Here is a 23,532-nt window from a genome sequence, read left to right as displayed (position 1 = left end):
ATGTAGAGTGGTGGGGTTATAATTTATATTCTTTTAATGATGGCATAATAATAATGGCATAGTAATGAGATAACGATTAGTAGTATTGAAAGTTACTGCTATAGAATGCAATTCTAGTGTGTATACAGATTCAAATTTCTATTCTTTCTTCAATGTAAGCTAATAATGACGATGCGGCAATGATGAAGTAATGATTGAGTCTCTAAAGATTTGTTATAATATTGAAGGTTTGTAAACAAGGCCTCAGTTATTTCGTTACGTTACACTGCTACAGCACGTGACATATAAGAATCGATTATGGTGTAATGATTGCAAGTAATGATGATGCAATAATAAAGTGAAATAATTATATAGGGTATAGGTCATGGTATAAGTACATCTGAAGCTACGGTACTTTTCGAAGTACTACTATTGACCTTGTTTGTGTACAAATTAGTTATTAATTGGACCGGGGATTGACTTTGATTTTGACTTGTCATGAGATTATGAAAACTATCTATCTAGACTAATTAGGATGTGTTATTCAATACTTTGGATAGATTGAGTCCATTGGAGGCCGTTTGATTTGTGTTCTAGACGTTGCAAGGTTGGGGAACTTTCCGCTAGCGAGGTAAGTGAGATTTTAAGTTTTGATACTTACTTTTCTAAAATCTGTTTTAAAAAATATATTTTCTCTGCCCGGTCCATGTGTTGGGACAAGCGTGCGCTTGGCAGAATCGGTGGTCTTAGACAAGCCGCAAATATATTATTTTATGGAAAAAAATTATTTTATAAGTTATTTTATAGTTGATACGGTTGTGCGCCATGAGGTTGAATTTGATAGTTTGATTCGGGTGTGAGCCATGATGTTGAGTTTGATACGACTGTGCGCCATGATGTTGAGTTTGATACGGTTGTGCGTCATGATGTTGAGTTTGATACGGCTGTGCGCCATGATGTTGGGGCATTGTGTATGCCTTTGTACATTACCCGAGCATTGTGTATGCTTCTTGATATATTTGGGGCATTGTGTATGCTCTATTACATATTTGAGGCATTTGTAGTGCCGTTGTGAACTCGTAAATGTCTTGTTTAAGATATGTGTACTCTTGTTGGTTAATTCTTATTAACTCTGTTGATAAATATGTATTGAGTTATTGTATAATTATCGTATTTATTATATCGTTCTTGTTGTGGTGTATTTGTATTTTCTAACACTTGTTCCAGAGGTATTCAGAGTGGCGGGTCGAGGATCTTACTGGGTTATATTTACATATAACTCACTCCTTACCTGCATGTCTATGAAGATACTATTCATGATGACGGAGCTAGTAGCTGACGAGTTCGCTAGTTGATCTGGTTATTTAGGTGAGCCACCGCATAGTTTATGGAGGTTGCCAAGAGAGTCCTTATCATTTATTTATACGATGTCTTTTATTTTGGGGTTCACACACTCGATCATAAGTCTTTTGTAGTTCTCTTAGATGCTCCATGGTCTAAGTGCTAAATGTATGGTATAAGTTGGTTCGCCTGGCGGGTAGTGTTAGCTGGGTGCCAATCACGTCTAGGGGATAGTTTGGGACGTGACATCATATTACCTCGGAGATTACAAATATTGAAGATCATGAACAACAAGTACAAAGAGGGTTGGAAGGTTCAAAAACTAAAGGAATTGAAGAAAATAATGTTTTGTCGAAAGTCGACAAATTAGGAATGTTATAGCATGTACTTTTGGGGTGAAACCAGGGTGTTTAACATGATAAGGAGGTTATGTTATGAGTTATGTTAGTCGTATGATAGTCATGTGTTATGTTTTGAAGTCAAGTGAGTGGTGGAACAAAAGTCGATAAAAGTCATCACAAGTTACGTTCATAAGTTTTACTGAAACTTTGGGTCAAATATAACTACGGTTTTATCCCAATATACTTAGAGTTACGGGGTGTTCCATCCATCAAATTAAATATCTATGAGTCTATTTTCTAACGCATTAAATTATTTGTCAATACAATATCAGAGTAGAGAGATATGGGCGTTTTTGCGAGACTGCGCAAACTGTCACCAACTTGATTAAACGAGAATCCAAAAATGGGCCAGTTCGGGTAGTCCAACAATGGGCCAGTTCGGGTCGTCCATAGAGGCATTTTTAAAGGTCTATCTCCTTCATAAATTAGACTAATAATAGGGCATAATAACCAGACATAAGCTCTGCAAAAATCCTCCCAAATATTTCTCACAAACCCCAATTGATGTTATCTCCCTTTCAAGTTCTAATTGGAGGTAAAAACTTAGAGTTTGAAGAACCAAGATAAGATCTGAGTTATCCAACAAATAAGGTAAGTTTACTGCTCTCTTTCATCCATTTTTTCTGCTTTAAATGCATAGTAAGTCGTTCAATATTTGTAAGAACTCACGGGACGGTGATCGGAAGCCGTGAGTTCGAGTTATTTACTTGTAGCGGACTGTTTTGTGGACTGCTTTGTGTTGCTATTGGGCTGCATCTTTTATTACTGTTTTGTGGAGTTATGGAGGAGGAAGGGTGTGGATAAACACCACATAAATACATGATGGTGGGCTGGTCATTCGTCGTAATATTTTCGGATTATTTGACACTACTACGGTGGTCGTTTTGTGTATGAAGAGATTGGGGTGTGTTGCGCTATTTTGTTGTATTTTGTGGTATATATAAGATTTGAAAATAATGTATATATGTTGTTATTGTTATTTTTTTGGTGTTGTTGGTGTTATCTTGAATTTGGAAGAAGTAAGGATTATAAGGGAGATGTTCCTCGTTTTAATACAAAATAAGCTTGTCGTTCATTATGTGATAGTTGTACCTTTCGTAACTTAATGATAGTATTATTATCGTTGTTGTAGATTAAGGTGCGAAGAGGCGAGTTAAACTTGGTGATTGGAAAGATTGGGATAAGGTATGTTAAGGCTAAGCCCTTCCTTCATTTTGGCATGATCTCGTAGCTACATGTGTTTGATAATGAGACATAAAAAGAAGTTCGTATTCAAGAATTTATTCACATTATACTAGTCTCAGAAGTTACAGTATTCTCCCTTATCGGGACTTTATGTTCAGTTAAGTATTATTTTTCTTCCAGTCAAGAGAGCAACGGGTTTATATATATATATAGAGAGTATTACAGTATTTTCACCACCATCGAGCTATAATCGATGGGCATGCCCTTATTGGGCAACCTCTGATCAGATGGTAAGTTATATATCGAGCCTAATGTGGCCGAACGCCTATAAGCGAGCCCAGGATGGCCGAGATACAGAGCCTAGTATGGCCGACCGCCTATGAGCAAGCCTACTAAGGCCGATCAGTTTCACGTACCGAGCCTTATATGGCCGAACATTTATTTTACTTACTATATTGAAGGAGTTGAGTCAGTATCAACAGGTAAGTATATCTCAATATCATCTTTGACTCCCAGTTACTTTCAGGTATTATATTATCAGTTCTGTTTCAACTTTCAGTTATGTTATTGCCTTACATACTCGGTATATTATTTCATACTAACGTCCTTTTTTTGGGGATGCTGCATTTCATGCGTGCAAGTTCAGATAGACAAACAGGTAGACCTCTCCAGTAGGTGTTTCCCGAGTTCAGCCTGATCGGTAAGCTCTAGGTCCTTCGGAGTTGCCGGGTCTAGGGTTTTGTGTACATCTTCTATATGTATGTATATATGTTATAGGTAGGTCATGCCCTGTTCCGATAATACATCCATCAGTAGAGGCTTGTAGACATATCCTGTCAGCTAGTGCAGTATGTTGGGCTTGTAGACCTGGTATGTATAATTTGTTGGTTTGTCAGCTATAGTAGTCATGACGGCCTTGTCGGCCTAACTTTATATTGATGTTTAGTCAGCGCTAGTTTTCGTACAATTTTATATTTTGCTTCACAAAGTGTCTTGCAATGCGGCCCCATAGCCAAATTATGACATTATATGTTCATAGTCCCTTAGTCGCAAGTTGGTAGGCTAAGTTAGGTGAGGCACCGGGTGCCGCTCTCGCCCTCAGGTTCGGGGCATGACAAACTGCTCTAGCTCAGGAGCAGTTTCTAGATGTGGTTGAGCCGGTGGGACCAACTCAGGCACCAGTTGTGCCCATCGTGATTCTAGGCCTTCAGGAGGCTCTAGCCTAGATATTAACTGTTTGCACTAGCCTTGCTATGGCGGTTTCAGTTACGGCCGCGCCAGCCACTTTTCAGGCCGGGAGAGGTACTCAGACTCCCGTCGCCCGTACTCCGGAGCAGGTAGTGTAGGGACTCCAGACATCGGGGGTACCACCAGCTCAGCCGGTTGTAGTTGCTCAAGCTCAGGTGGGTCCCGTTATAAGTGATGAGGAGCATAAGAGACTAGAGAGGTTTGGGAGGCTCAAGCCTCCAACATTCAGTGGGGCTGAGTCTAATGATGCTCAGGACTTCTTGGATAGGTGCCAGCGGATTCTTCGCACGACGGGTATTCTGGAGACTAGTGGGGTCTCATTTACTATATGTCACGACCCAAACCGATGGGCCGCGATGGGCACCCGGTACCTTACTCAACCGAGTACCAACATAATGTATCTTTCTTATCATACTATCATTGATAAATGTGCCAAAAGATTGTAATGAAATAACTAGAATGAAACGTGAGGGAACACTCGTCGTAGGACGACCCAACATGTAATACCAACTTATGCATATGACATATGGTATAAGGCCAAAATGATCACTCGTATACTGAACATAGGCCGACAAAGCTATACAATCTTTCACGTACATGATATATATCTACAAGCCTCTAAGAGTATATAAACGTCATAAGGCCGGGGCACGGCCCCGACATACCAATCAATACGTGTCTGATGCATACTGACCAAATAGGCAACTCCGGAGTAAATGGAGCACATCAATATCTTCCGCTGAGCTGATCACCTACTTAGAGGACTCTCGACCTGTCTATCGAGACTTGCGGGCATGAAACGCAACGTCCCCGGGCAAAAGGGACGTCAGTACAAATAATGTACCGAGTGTGTAAGGAATGAAAATCAGTAAATAATAAACATGAGAGAAACATGGAGTAAAAGACTCGATATGTAAGTCTGAATAGCTCTGTGAATCATTCAATACTTATAATGCCATGCATAAGCGTATAAATGTCATACCATGCATGGGTATATACGTTCATAACATCATCAAGCCTCTGAGGGCATCCCATAATATCATTTCGGCCACTGTGGACAAATCATCAACGTATACCAGCTGATCAGGTGGTAGTGCGTATATAACGCTGTAACCTTTTCCCATATCCCATATACATATATACGCGTATATAACGCCATCTGGTCATGGGTCAATATACATGTATAAATGCATGAAATTCATAAGAAATACGTTAATAATATTTTCTCGGAATGAATGCAATGCATGAGAAGTACGTCAATAAAAAAATTCGAAACATCATAAGACCATTATGCCTCTTATTAATATCATGAAATAAACTTTATCAACTTACGTATTTTCTGAGACCCATGAACATATGATAGAATAATAAGACATATGGGGAATCAAGAATATAGACACCCCTAGTATTTCTATGAATAGAATTATTTATGAAAGTTGCGTATTTTGCTCGTTTCATTTGTATCATTTGGATCATGCCAAAAGAAAAGAAGGGATAGCCTTAACATACCTGAGCCGATTCTCTTGACAATCTCTCTAACATACGTTAATTGCGACACCACGTAACGGCAAATCGAAGTAGGAAAAAATCCGTATGATATTCTTGAGAAAGATTACACTGTACTTCCTTATAATCGCAAAATCTCATTGCCATAACATTGTGTAGTCTCGTATGGTTTTTGTAGCAAAATTCACGTTGCTAACATTTTTGAATGAGTTGATATAGTATTAAATAGTATTTGTATGAAATTCTTGAAGCAATAACGTTGTCATTGCAAAATTTATCCTTGCTGAAGCTTTTTCTTAAGAGAAGAACAATTGATAACGTTGTTATTCCAAAGTTTATCCTTGCTGAAGCTTTCCATTATTACCTTGTAGACAAAGTGAATTAGAGAAGTATTAAATCCTTAGATGTGGACCTCACTTTGATAAGATGACTAAGCCAAGAGCTCCTCCAAAATATGCCACCTTGTCTTGTGAGTTAAAGACTCATTATCATGGCCTCTTTGGCCAGCCACGTTTGGGGGAGGGGGGGTTAAATTTATCAAGTTTATCCAAAATAATTCACCCCTTTCCTTAATTAGTTTATTAATCCCCCACTAATTCAATAATTAATTAATTATCCGTATAATTAAGAATTATCTCAAATCACTTATAATATTGCTCATTTTTAGCACATCGTATACACCTCACTATCATGGTCATGTGGTACCTTGTATGGAACTAGTCCATAATTATCGGGTATTATAGCTTATACCGTATTTTGTCCCAAAATGTCAAATTTTGACGAAATTCATTTTCTTTCATTTCCTTTCCCTCTCACCTTCAGGAATTTACGCATCACTTGTTTGACATAGCATAATACTTATAATTCCAAAATAATCTCATTCCCGAACTTACGTCGATTAACTTACGACGAAACTTTAACGTACGAAAATACGGGATGTAACATCTCATTTCCGAGCTTTCATCAATTTATTTATGGCGTATTTTCACGTACGAAAACATGGGGTGTAACACTACATGTAGTTCCTCGGGTTATCAGGAGCAGCAGCTCCGTCATAAGAGGGGCTGTTTCGAGTACTGGGACATGAATCATCTCAAGAGGGATTACCCTAGATTATTGAGTGGGTTCCACATCAGAGTTCTTGGCCGATGGTACCAGCACCATCAGTTACACCACCCGTTCAGCCAGATAGAGGTCGCCCTAGAGGGGGAGGTCGTTCATGTGGTGGTGAGGCTCAATTCTATGTTATTCCTGCCAGGTCAGAGGTCGTTGCTTCAGACGTAGTGACCACATGTATTGTTTTAGTGTGCCACAAAGATGCTTCCACATTATTTGACCCTGATTCTACTTATTCCTATGTATCATTCTATTTTACTCATTATTTGGATATTCCCTGTGAGTCCTTGGTCTCACCTGTTCATGTATCTACGCTGGTGGGCGATACTATTATTGTGGATCGTGCGTATCGGTCGTGTGTAGTGACTATTGGGGGAATGGAGATTAGAGTTGATATCTTATTGCTTAGTATTGTTGATTTCGACATGATCTTGGGTATGGATTGGTTGTCTCCATGTCATGTTATTCTAGATTGTCACGGTAAGACCGTGACGTTGGCAATGTCGGGGTTGCCAAGGATCGAGTGGAGAAGTTCACTGGATTATGTTCCCAATAGGGTGATTTCATATTTGAAGGCCCAACGAATGGTTGGAAAGGGTGTCTGTCATATTATGCTTTTATGAGAGATATTGGTGCTGATACTCCTATTATTGATTTTGTTCCGGTAGTACAGGACTTTCCGAATGTGTTTCCTGCAGACCTGCTGGGCATGCCACCCGACAGTGATATTGATTTGGTATTGACCTGGTGCCGGGCACTCAACCCATTTTTATTCCTTCGTATCGCATGGCACTAGCAGAGTTGAAAGAATTGAAGGAGCAACTTCAGGAGCTTCTTGATAAGGGGTTTATTAGGCCTAGTGTGTCGCCTTGGGATGCACCGGTTCTGTTTGTGAAGAAGAAGAATGGTACTATGCGGATGTACATCGACTATAGGTAGCTGAACAAAGTTACAATCAAAAATAAGTATCATTTACCGCGCTTTGATGATTTATTTGACCAACTTCAGGGAGCGAGGGTGTTCTCTAAGATTGATTTGAGGTCTAGGTATCACCAGTTGAAGATTCGGGACTCGGATATTCTGAAGACGGCATTCAGGACCCGCTATGGTCACTATGAGTTCCTTGTGATGTCATTTGGGCTGACCAATGCCCCAACAACATTCATGCATCTGATGAACAGTGTATTCCAGCCATATCTTGATTCGTTTGTCATAGTATTTATTGATGATATCCTAGTGTACTCACATAGCCAGGAGGAGCATGCACAACATTTGAGGACTGTACTACAGAGGCTAAGGGAGGAGAAGCTTTATGCTAGAGTTTTCTCGGCTTGGCCGGATATTATCGTTGCTTTATTGAGGGTTTCTCGTTCATTGCAACGCCTTTGAACAGGTTGACCCAGAAGGGTACTCCATTTAGGTGGTCAGATGAGTGTGAGAAGAACTTTCAGAAGCTCAAGACTGCCTTGACCACAACTCCAGTCCTAGTTTTGCCTTCAACGTCAGGCTCTTATACAATGTATTGCGATGCTTCTTGGATTGGTATTGGGTGTCTTGATGCAGGAGGGTAGAATGATTGCTTATGATTTGCGCCAATTGAAGCCTCAAGAGAAGAGTTACCATGTTCATGATTTGGAGTTGGCAGCCATCGTTCATGCATTGAAGATTTGGAGGCATTATCTCTATGGTGTGTCATGTGAGGTATTTACGGATCATCGGAATCTCCAGCACTTGTTCAAACGAAAGGATCTAAATTTGAGGCAACAGAGATGGTTGGAGCTGCAAAAGGACTATGATATTACCATTTTGTATCATCCCTGAAAGGTCAATGTGGTGGCCGATGCCTTGAGTAGAAAGGTGGTGAGTATGGGTAGCCTTGCTTTCATTCCGATAGGTGAGAGACCTCTTGCATCAGATGTTTAGGCCCTGGCCAATCAGTTTGTGAGATTAGATATTTCGGAGCCCAGTCGGGTTCTAGCTTGTGTGGTTTCTCGATCTTCCTTATATGATCGCATCAGAGACCGTCAATATGATGATCCCTATTTGCTTATCCTTAAGGACACAGTTCAGCACGATGATGCCAAGGAGGTTACTATTGGGGACGATGGGGTTTTACAGATGTAGGGTCGGATTTGAATGCTCAATATAGATGGGCTACGTGAGTTGATTCTTGATGAGGCCCACAGTTCACAGTATTCCATTCATCCGGGTGCCGCAAAGATGTATCAGGACTTGAGGCAGTATTATTGGTGGAGGAGGATGAAGAAAAATATAGTGGGGTTTGTAGCTCGGTGCCTAAATTGTTAGCGTGTGAAGTATGAGCACCAGACACAAGGTGGATTACTTCAGAGGCTTGAGATTTTGGAGTGGAAATGAGCGCGTATCACCATGGATTTCGTAGTTGGGCTCCCACGGACTTCGAGGAAGTTTGATGCTATTTGGGTGATTGTGGAACGGTTGACCAAGTCCGCACATTTCATTCCAGTTGGGACTACTTATTCTTCAGAGCGGTTGGCTGAGATATACATCCGTGAGATTGTTCGCCTTCACGGTGTTCCGGTGTCTATCATTTCAAAATCGGGGCATGCAGTTTACATCGCAGTTTAGGAGAGCAGTGCAGCGAGAGTTGGGCACACGGGTTGAGTTGAGTACAACATTCCACCCTTAGACAGACAGACAGTTCGAGTGCACTATACAAATATTGGAGGATATGCTACACGTTTGTGTCATATATTTCGGGGGGTGGGGGGGTGGGATAAGTTTCTGACGCTTGCTGAGTTTGCTTACAACAACAACTACCAATTGAGCATTCAGATGTCTCCGTATGAGGCTTTGTGTGGGAGGCGATGTCAGTCTCCGGTGGGTTGGTCTGAGCCGGGTGAGGCTAGGCTATTGGGTACTGACTTGGTTTAGGATGCTTTGGACAAGGTTAAGTTGATTCAGGATCGGCTTCGCACGGCGCAGTCTAGACAAAATAGCTACGCCGATCGGAAGGTTCATGATGTTGCTTATATGGTGGGGAATAGGTACTACTCAGAGATTCGCCCATGAAGGTGTTATGAGGTTTGGGAATAAAGGAAAGTTGAGCCCTCGATATATTGGCCCATTTGAGGTGCTTGAGAGGATTGGGGAGGTGGCTTATAGGCTTGCATTGACGCATAGTATATCGAGTGTTTATCCAGTGTTTCACATATTCATGCTCCAAAAGTATGTCGGCGATCCGTCTCATGTTTTGGATTTCAGCACAGTTTAGTTGGATGGTGATTGGACTTATGATGTGGAGCCGGTGGCCATTTTGGATCTGCAGGTTCGAAAATTGAGGTCAAAGAACATAGCTTCAGTAAAGGTGCAGTGGAGAGGTCAGCTAGTCGATGAGGCTACTTGGGAGACCGAGCGGGATATGCAGAGCAAATATCCACGCCTATTTGAGACTCCAGTTATGATTCTAGACTCGTTCAAGGACAAACGTTTGTTTAAGAGGGGAAGGATGTAACGACCGGGCCGGTCGTTTTGAGTGCTGCAACTCCGTTCCCCCATTTACTGCTTATTCTATGCTTAATTGTTGTTAAGTGACTTGCATGGGTAGTTGGTTTGGTCCTGGGGATGTTTCGGAATGAATTTGGACACTTAGTCCCAAGGTTGGAAGCCTAAATTGAAAGAGTTGACCGGATGTTGACTTATGTGTAAATGGCACCGGAATAGAGTTTTGACGGTTCTGATAGATCTGTAGTGTGATTTTGGACTTAGGAGTTTGTCCGTGATTTGGACTTTTTGAGTTGACTTTTGATTAAGAATTTAGCATTTTCATATGGAATTGATTCCGATAGCTTGTGGTATTGTATCGAGTTGTTTGTGGTCAGATTTGAGGCGTTCGGAGGCCAATTGCAAGGCAAAGGCTTACTAGCGGAGTGATTCAATTTGCTTGAGATAAGTATCATATTTAAACTCAGTTGAGACATTAGTTGCCTGAATTGTTGTGATAGTCACGTGCTATTGGGTGCGCACATGCGTGGGCATGTGCGGACACTAGGGTCATATATTCATGTTCCGGTTGTAGACAGACTCTTATAAGCCTAGAATTGACTGTTAAGCTTTAAGCTATGATATCTCACATGTTGTAACAGTTTATGTGATCTATTTGAGCCATGCTGAGGCTACTTAGAGATTTAACCCGAACGAACTTGATGAATGCTTTTCAGTGATGAAATTGTCGATTTGAACTACGATAGCATATTTTGCACATGCCTACACTTTAGCATGCCATTTATACCACTCCAGGAGTACGAGAATCTTATTTCATTCATCATATACATATATACTTGTTTAATTGCTTATGTATGATATGTTTGGACTGGAGGCCTGTGATGATGATGGGCGGATTATGTTATTGGCACGTAAGTTGCATGTGTATCACGTGAGTTATCCGTGCGGATCCATATATTGATATTATTGGCACGTGAGTTGTCCGTGCGGATCAATATATTGATATTATTGACATGTGAGTTGTTTGTGTCACACGTGAGTTGTCCGTGCAGATTCATATATTGATATTATAGGCACGTGAGTTGTCCGTGCAATACGTGAGTTATCCATGCAAATCCATATATTGATATTATTGACACGTGAGTTGTCCGTGTCGTACGTGAGTTGTTTGTGCAGGTTCTATTGTTAAAATATGAGTTGTCTGTGCAGCATGTGAAATTTGTATTTTTTTATATCATTTATCCGATTTCATTGTTTCCTTCCTCTACATGCCATGATATTGTCTAAGCAGGGCATTTGAGAATTTTTGCACAAGCACACATGTATATTCTTCTCACGAAATTTGATGCGTTGGTTTTAAATATTATTCTGTCTAGTTTAAGAAGGCAGAACCACACCGGAATAGCTAGTATCATCAATAATTTAAGCTTCTCTTACCTTGCCTTGTTTATTTACGATAATTATTGAGTTGGTTGTACTCACGCTATACTCTGCACCTCGTGTGCAGATCTAGGTACTTCCGGGCATGGTGGTTGTTGATCTTGGAGTTTTACCTGTTTGGAGATTATCGAGGTGGCTGCTTTGGCGTCCGCATACCTTGACTCTCCTTCTCTATATTCCAGATTTACCTATATTGTTCTACCTTCTTAGACAGTGTTTCAGACTATGTTATTGTATAAATGCTCTTGTACTCAGTGACACCCGGATTTTGAAAAAATTGTATTTGAGTCGCAATTGTTTATATCGACTATTTATGAGAATTATTACTGTTAAACTTGCTTCATATTATTTTTAATACAAAATACCTAGTTTTATTGTGAATGTCGGCTTGCCTAGTTCTGTGATAGGTGCCATCACGAAATGTCGAGTTTTAGATCGTGACAAGCCCTCATCTTAGCTATCCTTATCATGACCTTTACTCTAATTTCTTCTAGCATTGACACAATTGTCTTGTGTCTAGCTCCCAATATCCAGGCATTAAAACTTTCAGACATATTATTGTCTACACTGTCACATTTAGAGAATTCTTTGAAGTAGACTTTGCACCATCTTTCTTTATTGTATGAAATAAGATCTTCAACAATATTGTGACCCAATGTATTTAATTTATCTAGCCTTTTTTCAATTCGGCCTCAAATGTTGCTCTAGCACAACTCCAAAACTTCTCCCTTCTCTCAATTCCCCTCCATTTTTTGACCAGTTTGACAGAATATGTCTTGTACACATTCTGTGCTCACAAGCTAGAAATACTTCTTCAGCATCACTAACCAAACCTTGAAAAAGTAAAAGGAAATAATAAATAACAATAAAAATAGTAAAAAGCAATAAATAGTAGTATGGTATCATACCTTTTGCATGTCACTTATTATAGTGACCTCATTTCTATCTCTAAGCTGTAAGTCATCTTGCAATATCCTTATAAACCATATCCATATTTTCTTTTGTTCAATCCCAACAACGGGACATGCTATGGGCAACCGCAACTAATAATTGTCCTTTGAATATCTCCTTCAAGAAACAACCATCCAGTCCTATACACTTTCTACAACCCTCCATGAATCCCTTCTTCATAGCAGCAAAGCATATATATAAGCTTATAAACTCTTTCTTATAATCTTCTAAATTAGCTACCTTAACTACACATGTGCTACCGGGATTTATTTGTAGAAGCACATCTCTATAGTCATAAAGTCTACCAAACTCAGCAATATGATCTCCCGTGACTTTTTTCAAAATAAATTTTCTTGTTTTTAAATAAATAGCCTTACCCACATACACACCAAAGTCTTCCCGGACAAGATTTTTGTATTTCACACCCTTTAATGGTAGGTTGTGAAATAATTTTCTTTTTATAATGATTGGCTAGATATTTAGAATTGCAAAGAAAGTTAATATTGGTCTTATGGCATTTATGTCCTGACTGTGAAATTTGAACTCCTACCTTCCTTGGTAGCATATATCATCCATGGGAAACTATATTTGCACTCCACCCTAACTGTATGTGGCTCATTCTAATAATTGTCTAGTTGAACCCCTTTCTTTACAACATACTTTGTCAAATCCTCTCTAAACTCTTTCACATTTTTAAATACTTGATCAATCTCCCAAATAACTTTCTCATAAGAAGGGTCATATACTACCTTGTTACTCTTTCTCCTTGCCCTCAAGTTTTCTTCTGCTACTTCATCATCACTGACAGTTTCACCTTCAGATTCACTAGCAAAGCTGTCAGCCTCTGATGATTCATAATATGGCTCATCATCATCACCTCCCAATTTATCCTTCAGATTTTCTCTCTCTTTATCAATATCATCACAACCTTCATCTAGTCCAACCTCACCTAGAAACCCATCATGTCTTTCTTTCCTATTTTTTCTCCCTTTTTTTTTTCTTTTCTTTGTAAGCCTTCAGATCATGTTTCACAACCTTAAATTATTCATGAACATCACTTCCATAATCATCAAAAAGTTCAAATTCATCCTCAGTGCCTACATCTTCTTCAGAGGAAGTAATGGAATTGTTTAGATCTCCACTAGCAGAACCTTCTCTCTGAACATCACCACTGGCAGCATCTACTTCCTCTCTTATATTTTTTCCAACCCTTCCAAAAGTGTTTAGAGTAGAAGAAAATTCTAGATCTAGATCTATAGTTAGAGCTGGTGTAATTATCTGTGGATGTGGAATAAATAAAGGCTCAGATTCCCTGCTACCCCCGTTTATATTAGTTAATTGACTACCACCTCATTTTTTACCATTCACATGTTGGCCAACATGCCCCACATCCTCAAAATTAGAGTCATTGCAGATAAATATATCTATTGTGTCCCCATCATTCAACAATACTCTAAGGTCTAACAAATCCTTGTCTTTCTCTAGTTCTACCAATTTGCCACCCTTAGAAGGTGCAATATAAGTAGTTCCCAACTTAGTAACCCCAAAATCCTTTGCAATATCTACTAATTCAGGGATAGATAAGTGATCAAATCAATGTTGAAGGAATACTCAGTCCTACCTCCAACAAAAACTAGCCCTACTTCACTCACCAACATTACATTAATTTTTCATCTAAAATTAAAGTACTTAGAAGTCATGGGACAACCTACAACCATATACACAATTCATCAATATTTAACATCTAAAATTAATAATACAATATTGTAACATATTAAAGAAATGTTAGGTACAAATAAAATACAGAAAAAGATTCACTTTTACATAAAAATATTCCACCAACAGTGAGCTAAAATAAAATAGCAGAAAAGTTCTTGCAATACCTTTAAAATAACTAAAATAACATGAATAACATATGTCCAAACAACCATAAATATAAAAATAAAAAGCCCCTAATTTTTATAAGTTATTACAGAAAACCCTACACTCCGTGCATACACAAAATCACTGATTTTATACATAAAATTTTTAATTATGAAAGCTTTAACTCAAGAAAATAGAAGATTGAAAGCAAATCGATATTCATCTTTGTTATATATCACAAAACCCTAATCGAAAAGTAAAGCTTGAAATCCCTAACCTTTTGATTTTGTCTGTTTGAAATATTTGAAGAAGACCACCGAAAAAGCTTGACGACCGGAGAAGAAACCACAAACGATCAGAAATACACCACAATTGAAATCTTATTCTACTCTATTGGAAAAACAAATGACATACATTAAACCACAAAATCAGCAACATAGGTTCAACAACTCACCAAAAATCGATTATCAGATATTTAGAGACCGAAAACCCAAAATTTCTATATAAATCAAAGTGAAATTGGGAGAGGCATTTGAGAGATTTTTTGACAGAGTTCTACTAGAGAGAGAGAAAGAAAGATAACGGTTTAGAGAAAAACGAAATCTTTATGTTTTATTTCTAACGTTTTGCGTGCCTTTTACTTTTTCTTTATTTTTCCCTTTTTTTCTTTAGTAATTAGTATAAAAATTTGATATCATTTTATTTGGCCTACGTGGAGTACAAATAAGCAAAACTGTCCAAATGTATCACGCGTGCATACACTTAACTACGCGTATGTGACCCGGGAATTTTTAAATTCAGTTATCTAGTGTAGGGGTAATTCGAACCCGAGATAGTTTGTGGAGAAAACTAATAATTCGCGATAAGTTTAGGGAGATTTTGAGGTATTTTTGCCGTGAGTTTAAATTGCAATGTTTTCTAATAGTATAATCCTACCAACGAGCAAATGGAATTTCTCCAAAAACGCGGACTTAGTTGTAATGTTAAACACACGAAAAGGTCAAATCCTCGAGATTTTCAATTATTACAAATATAATCTTCAAGTTATAGTAATTATAGAATCACCCCAAACCAATTTGAACATTAAATGCGTGTTCGTTACCCAACCTCTTAACCCGACAGAACCCGACCCATTTTACAAAAAAACCGCACGGCCTGCAATGCACAGTATTTGGAAATGACCGCTTATGCGTTTTTATGTATACTTTCATCAGCCCCCTTCCTCGCCATTTTTCCCCTCCAAAAACTTCCAAAGCTACGTGTCGATCTTCGAGAAGGTGCTAGGGTTTCATCACATCTTTGTAAATGAACAGCTTGCATTTGAACGGTGATCGCCGCTAATTATATCGGCGTTCGATTCCTGCCGCCGTGAAAGATCGCCGTCGATTCATCATCATGTTCGAAGCTCATGTAAACAACTCTCATTCTCACTTTATTTTCCTTTTCTATTTTTTTTGTGCGTTATGAATTATTCAATGTTTGTACTATATTTTATGTTCGATAACTGCATTTGTTTTTTAGAGTTACAGGTTCTTCATTAATTAAAATTTGAAACTCGTGAGGTGAATTAGTTTCGACCTATTTTCTGAGTAATGTATTCGAAGTAGTGGACTTTTTTTGATGCCAGTTACTGAACTACTATTTTTATAGCTGTTGTGTTATATGCTACTTTAATTTAACTACTTTGAGAAGTCAAGTAACAGTACTTATTTGATTCACTGGAAAAGGAACTATATGCTGTTAATGAAATTGAAAATATGGACTGTGTTTGGTCTACCTAGGATCAAGTGGGGAGCTTTGACTAAAGACAGAGCACAAGAGTTGGGGATAGGTTGATGGCTATGCGATCATGGAGGAGTAGCGGGGACGCGAGTGGTATGTAGACCGCGACTGCGAATTGCATTAGGGAGGATGCTAGAGAGATATTAGGGGTCTCGAAGTGCTCCTCTGGTGGCCGCAAAGGGGATTGGTGGTGGAGTACTGAGGTTCAAGGCAAAGTAGAAGCCAAGAAAGCGGCATATCTGAAGCTTCAGGAGAGCGTGGATGAGGAGGTGAAGAGGACGAATAGGGAGCGATATAAGATGACTAAGAAGGAAGCAAAATTAGCAATTACTGCGGCCAAGACGGCCGCATTTGAACGCTTATATGAAGAACCTGGAGGCAAAGGAGGGGATAAGAAGTTGTACATGCTAGACAAGGTGCGAGAAAGTAAGGCCCGTAACCTGGACCAAGTGAAGTGCATCAAGGACGAGGAAGACATAGTTTTGTTGGATGAGGCACTTATTCGACGAATATGGCAGACTTAATTCTATAAACTCCTGAATGAAGAGGTGGATAGGAGCATTGAGCTAGGTGACTTAGAACACTCAGAGAGTCGTCGGGACTTTGGGTATTGTAGGCGTATAAGAGTCGAAGAGGTTGAGGGGGCTATGCATAAGATGAGCAGGGGAGAGCGACCGGTCCAGACGAGATCTCGGTGGAATTTTGGAAGAGCGTGGGTAGGGCGGGCTTGGAGTGGCTCATTGGATTATTTAATGTCATTTTTAGGACGAAAAAGATGCCCCAAGAATGGAGATGGAGTACGATGGTCCTGCTGTATAAGAACAAGGGTGATATCCAAAGTTGCAATAACTACCTGGGCATCAAGTTACCAAGCCATACTATGAAAGTTTGGGAGAGGGTGGTGGAGCTAAGGTTGAGGAGGATTGTGACTATTTCTGAAAATCAGTTCAGATTTATGCAGGGATGATCGAATACAGAAGCTATTCACCTTGTTAGGAGGTTGATGGAGCAGTATAGGGAGAGGAAGAGGGATTTACATATGGTGTTCATCGACTTAGAGAAGGCTTATGGTAGAGAGTTAGGACAGGTAGCCGAGCCTTGTCGGTAACTGTAGCTTTAGTAGGTGATTTAGTGTTATTTGTGTATTCTCGTATCCCTTGACTTTTGTGATTACTTGTTATTGCTTTCGTGTCGGCTTTCTGATTGCAGTACCTAGTGTATTTAGTTTTGTATTTTTGCTTCAGTTTTCTAATTGGTATGCTTGTTGTTGTTGTCCTTCCTTTTACCTATCCTAAGCCGATGGTCTTCCGGAAAAAGCCTCTCTGCCTTCTTGAAGGTAGGGGTAATGTCTGCGTACACACTACCCTCCCCAGACCCCACTTGTGGGATTACACTGGTTTTTTTTTTGTTGTTATCATAATCACTAAGTTTTTAAAGGCTTGCACGCCCAGATTTGTTGCTAATAATTGGCATATCTAAATACAATGTGCCCTCGTCGCACTCAAATCCTGGGTCCGCCTCTGCTTGAGAGTGATAAACCTTCATTTATTTTCAAGAGAGAAATAGGTGGAAACTTTTCATGTGACCGCACTTCTTCAACGTTCTTAGATTTGTGAGTATAATAACAACACCTTAACATGGCAAAAATAGTTGTAGCTGTTTTTTATGGCTATAAGACATTTGAGAAATGGCTGGTGTTTTTCTTTGAGACTACAACATGAGAGAAATGAACCTTCATTTATTGAAAGAGCAATAGATAATTAAACAATGAGAACCATAAGCACCAAACAATTTATGAGAAATAATGTTTTTTAGTAAATCGTATTTGACAGAATTAAGGAAAAGGTACGAGAAGCAATTTATTCATGTCATGTTTTGTTGCTGTTACCTCTTTGTCCCTCCTTTATATATATATATATATGTTACTTCTTTTTCCTCTTATTTTTTTATTTTTATATTAGCTTTGTTGAGCAATATTATGTACATGGTGTAGGTTCTGCATTTGCTTCGAAGATATCTTGGTGAATACGTCCATGGATTGTCGGCAGAGGCATTGAGGATCAGCGTATGGAAAGGTATATTCATATTTTTCTATTTCCTATATGGTTTTTAAATCTCCGATTCAATTACTTTATTCACGTTATACTAGCTGCAAGCTGAAGTGTTGGTGATTTTTTTTCTCTAATGAGTAATTAGTGTATTGATTTGACAAGAAAAATGCAGTCTAAAAGGTAGGTGATTCTAATTTCCATGTTACAAGTGTACCATTTTATAATATTGCAAATTTTAGGATCCTTGTTGCGCTCTATCGAAATGCGTGGTGTCCTTCCTTTTTTTTTTAATAAATAAATTCACCTTCATTTGTCATAAAAAAAGGGGGCTTGGCGTCCTAAAGTTGTGCTGGTATCCCCTGTTACAATCTAATTTCACCTTCATTTGTCAAAAACAAAAAGAGGCTTGGCGTCCTAAATTCATGCTGGTGTCCCCTGTTACTAACTTTAGATTCTTTTATAGGTGATGTGGTTCTCAAGGACTTGAAACTGAAGGCAGAGGCTTTGAATTCCTTGAAATTACCAGTTACTGTCAAAGCTGGTTTTGTTGGAACCATAACTCTTAAGGTATTCTGATATTTGATTTGTTTTCAGTTACCTTTTGGCCATTTTCTAGCAAGTCAATCATCCTTTTTTTTTACAAATTATTTACTTTATGTCTTTATGATTTTCGTGGTTTGTAGTTCTCATGCAGTGCTTCTTATAGGTTCTATTCAAAGGTGCTTTACTTGTTATACCTAGTGTAGCTACTCAAGCATAAACTTGTCACAATTTTACTCTAATTGTGATTATATTGATTTGTTGTCATTACAGTAATGTTGTGCTTACTAAGGTCCTTATTTTGTGCCTGCTTTGAGCGGTTTTCAATTGTTTTGGTCAATACAAAATTCCATGGAAATATTAGCATATGTCGAGGTATTAGAACAAAGAATTACTTTATACCATTTTGATATGTAAAAAAAATGAACCTCTAGCTCATGGGGTAAGGATTACCCAAGATCATATAAGGAAAATAATAACCTATTCCTTCCTCCAATTTGAGACATTTAACACTGCTTCGGCAAGCTCACACCTGGTCGTCAGAGCGTGGATAACATAACATGGAACATTGGCTAACCAATGGGTATGGTTTTGATACCATGTTAAGAAACTAGATCTTGAGCCAAACTCAACCCGAAAAGCTATCTCATGTGGTGAGGAATGACCAAAACCACATAAGAGGATAACAACCCATTTCCAAACCAATGTGGAACATGTAACACGATATATCAAAAAGTTGGTATATATAAATATATATTTTTGATAAATTAAGGTAAAAAGTTGGTATATCTTTTTGCTTTTTTTGTTGTTTTATCCTTCTGATAAGTTAACAGTATTCTATATAAGCGGGAACGATGCCTGCTTTTAGTTGTGCAACTTGCCAACACCTGCGGATCACGTTGCCGTGCATTGAGCTTCAATAGTTTTACCTACCAATGAGTTTCCTTCCTTTCCCGTTATCTTTTTATCAAAGGACATTCTTGTCTCTTTTGGCCTAGAGACGGATGCAATGTATCGGCGCCAGGTTCAACTGTAATTTTGACGCGGAGCATAAATGTATATGTAAAAATTCACTAATGAGTTTCCTTCCTTTCACTAATGAGTAATTTCCCCCTTTTATTACCTTCTTTACCTACTAATGAGTTTCCTTCCTTTCCCTTTATCTTTTTATCAAAGGACATTCTTTGTCTCTTTTGGCCCATATTTTCCCCTTTTATTACCTTCTTTATCCTTGGGTTTCAAGTAAAATAAAACAACCTTTGAGTCTGATGCTTCAGGTACAATGTACAGGGTAAATTTTGCAGAAGTTTCTTTTTGCCCTATTTTGATCTGTTTTTACAATATTTGCCCTCAAATAATCCTCTAATCAAGCCATCATTTATATTTGCTCGAATCTGTTATTGCTAGTATCCAAAATAGTAATAGATGCTTACTTCATTAAAGTTAGTGCACACTTTAAAGAAGCATAAATGAGTTTTTGAATTCATGTGGAGAAATAGTCTCTTCGGAAATGGATGCATGAATTTTGCAACAAAAATTATTTTGTATAAACTATTATACTATCTTTCTGAAATTTGAGATAAAGGAGACAAAACGTGGTTGGTAATAAGACTACCTTACTATATTCTCCGGGCTTTGTTTTTCACTCCACATTATTTGTACTTCATACACTTATATATTTGAAGTAAATTATTTTTTATCCCAAGAATTTAATTTCTAATTCAAATAATTAATTGGGAAGTGCAATAGCTTTTACTATTCAGAGTGAAGGTACTCTTTGAATCAACAACAACAACAACAACCCAGTAAAATCCCACAAGTGGGGTGTGTACGCAGATCTTACCCCTTAGCCGTATGAGGTAAGAAATTCTCAAGTACTGTTCTAAGGGAAGGAATTGAACTACCTATCTCTCGTTCACCATCGAACACCAGCTCGTCTGGAAAGAGCCCTATCTCCTTAGGCGTTAATTTCCTTCGAAAAAGAGAATCGATCATCTTCGCCTTCAAATAGGGATTGAGAGGCTTTCCCCTACCCAACCTGAATTCTAAGGGTAATCGATGTGAACCATAGGGTTTAGAAGCAGCCACTTTCAGAGTAGAGAGACTGTTTCCAATAGACCCTCGACTCAAGAAGACAAAAAGAGACAATAGATCAGTAACAACAACAGAGGCCAGAAAGATAATACCAACATCGTAAGAACCAGAAAATAGATGAAAAAAGCAATAACAATAACCAATAACAATGGCAAGGTACTATGAAAACGGAAAAATAGTATGAACACAACATGAACCACTAGCAGTCTAAGACAAAACTTTATCAGACTAGCCTCACACCCACCCAGTACAAAGTAGAAGGTACTCTTTGAATCATGTGAGATTATTAACTAAGGTATAGTTGTCACAATCCTGTTATCATCTTCAAAATTTCTTTTTTCGTAGATGATCAGCGTAATAAAGCTCTTTTAAGTCACCTAAGTAACTAAAGCCCACAAAATACCGAGTTCCCGTCGCATGGGCAATCATGAAACTTGCTTGTAATCCATCACAAACTATTTTAATTAAATAAAACATGGATGCTCTTAAAAAGCCAAATCAAACACTGTCAACCCTTTTTCTTTTGTAATTAACATGTTGGCACGGGCCATCCCTCATCTAGTATCTGTAATTTACACCAAGATTGTATCCAAAACATTTAGAAATTAGGTGCGCATATTTTTTGCTTGTATAGCTCTCCCTTTTTTCCTTGACTGTTCTATGCCATGTTTTTGCTTTCTAATATCACTTCTCTGTTTGAATATAGGTTCCTTGGAAAAGTCTTGGCAAGGAGCCTGTTATTGTTCTTATTGATAGAGTCTTCATTTTAGCTCATCCTATTGTTGATGGAAGGTCTCTTAAGGTAGCAAGTACACAACATCTGTTGATTCGATCGCAATGATATATTGCAACTTTATTATTTGAAATCTCTAATGTTCAGAAAGCATATTTAAGTAGTGCAGAAAATTAATTTATGTTTTCATTTTGTTCTCATTAGGAAGAAGACCGAGAAAAACTTTTCGAGGCAAAACTTCAACAAATAGAGGTGAACACTCATTTTATCCAATTTACTTCGTCAAATGCTTTTGATTATTGTCAAAGACTCCTATTAAGTTGGACTTCTTCTCTTAAATATATATTGTTTGACCTATTACTAACATGTTTATTCTTCATTCTGCTAATACTGGTCAAATAGAAACCATTCTCTTGATTACTGAAGCAATGGGATGGTTTAACTTGAATGGTGGCTATGCTAGGTGTCACTACTGTTGTAGTGATGGGATGCAGTTGTTCATAAAATTCTGAATGCATGTTCACCCTCCTCCTTAGGAAGGCACACCTGTGTTTCTATGGGAATAACCCCCATCCCTGACTTCATCCCTATCCCTCTGAAGAAAATCTCTTATTAGCTGTTTGGTCTTATTTGCTACTATTAAGAATTAGGTAATTGTTGACATGGCGAGAGGCCATTCCTTGTAAATATGGGAGATGTTTAGAGTCCTTATAACTGTGTAATTAGGTATAGGAAGTACTATCATTTCCTTTTTAGGATTACTTATAATTTAAACACCAACATACTTGAGGGAATAATTGAACAATTCATTTCCAACATCTCTTCTTTTTTCATACTTTACTTACTAGAGTAAAAGATGAAGTGGAGACTGGAGAGTTAAAGTGGAACTGCAAGTTTGTATTTATTCCCGCAGAAAAAAGAACAAAAAGAGTGACAAGGTTGCATGAGAATAGTTGCCTCCCAAGGGAGATAAGGAAACCCTTCCAAGTGGCATCTTTTGGAATTCTGAAGATTTTTTTTTGATGAAGTAAAAAAAAAAAACCAATAAATCAATTTATCTAGGAGGCATGGTGAGGTTATTCTCTCATCAACGTGATGCTCACTAGGTCTCTTTAACTGTACCAATCGCTACTTCTTCACTTAGATTCCACTAGCTTGGGTGATCGCAGGAAAATTGTGATGGATTGTCTTTGCACCCATGGCTTCTTTAAATTTTAATGTGAACGCTTTTTGACACTTCAAGCTCTTGTGCGGTGTTGGATGTGTACAAAAGCTTTCAGATTTCAAATGTTGTTTTGTAAAGTAGCTTGATCGTTTTCTGCTGATTGGATAAGATGGGAGCACTATAGGATGATAAGGGCATAGAATTGTAATGTAATGAGGATAGAAGAACTATCTGGAATGACGAATCTAACGTTGATTGAATCAATTGTTGCTGTATTCATTTGGATGCTGGATTGGATCACTTGCAGTTGTATATTCAAATCCTTAGAAAGCAAACTGGCATCGTATATTTGGGCCCAAAACTGTCTAAAAGTTCTGAGACTTTTCAAGGAATATCATGGGAATGGAAAATAACAGATGAGAAATTCTTCGATACAAATTAGTGCAAGTTCACAGATTTTTATTTTTTTTTGATCAGTGAGTTCACATATTTATTATGATTGGATCAAACCGATATATAAGTGAGAACTGAGTAGTTGGATTGTAAGGCGAACTATGTGACTAAGCATTCTTTTAATTAAGAACAAATGATTGAACATAGGAAAGGAAATTGCCTTCCATGTTTAGTTGTTATATGATAGGAATCAGAATGGTT

General features: G+C 38.3%; 1 protein-coding gene and 1 long non-coding RNA gene across 2 annotated transcripts in view; one reads left to right on the top strand and one right to left on the bottom strand.

Moving 5' to 3' along the window:
• Positions 1-12,267: 12,267 nt before the first annotated feature.
• Positions 12,268-15,126, bottom strand: LOC107823330 (uncharacterized). The gene is made up of 3 exons (XR_001656601.2): positions 14,968-15,126; positions 12,608-14,838; positions 12,268-12,532 (listed from the first exon to the last, which is right to left on the bottom strand). It is a non-coding gene; the product is annotated as an uncharacterized LOC107823330 (long non-coding RNA).
• Positions 15,127-15,662: 536 nt separating this feature from the next.
• LOC107782497 (uncharacterized) overlaps positions 15,663-23,532 on the top strand; it is a 106,039-nt gene continuing 98,169 nt past the window's right edge. The window contains exons 1-5 of the mRNA XM_075229825.1: positions 15,663-15,923; positions 18,289-18,370; positions 18,810-18,913; positions 21,687-21,782; positions 21,918-21,965. Of these exons, the coding sequence (XP_075085926.1) occupies positions 15,909-15,923; positions 18,289-18,370; positions 18,810-18,913; positions 21,687-21,782; positions 21,918-21,965 (345 nt within the window). The 5' untranslated portion in view covers positions 15,663-15,908. The remainder of the gene's footprint in view (positions 15,924-18,288; positions 18,371-18,809; positions 18,914-21,686; positions 21,783-21,917; positions 21,966-23,532) is intronic.

This window comes from Nicotiana tabacum, chromosome 2, assembly GCF_000715075.1.
Source record: "Nicotiana tabacum cultivar K326 chromosome 2, ASM71507v2, whole genome shotgun sequence".
NCBI lineage: Eukaryota > Viridiplantae > Streptophyta > Magnoliopsida > Solanales > Solanaceae > Nicotiana > Nicotiana tabacum.
The sequence above is the reverse complement of the archived record's forward strand: the minus strand, read 5'-3'. Positions and strand labels throughout refer to the sequence as shown.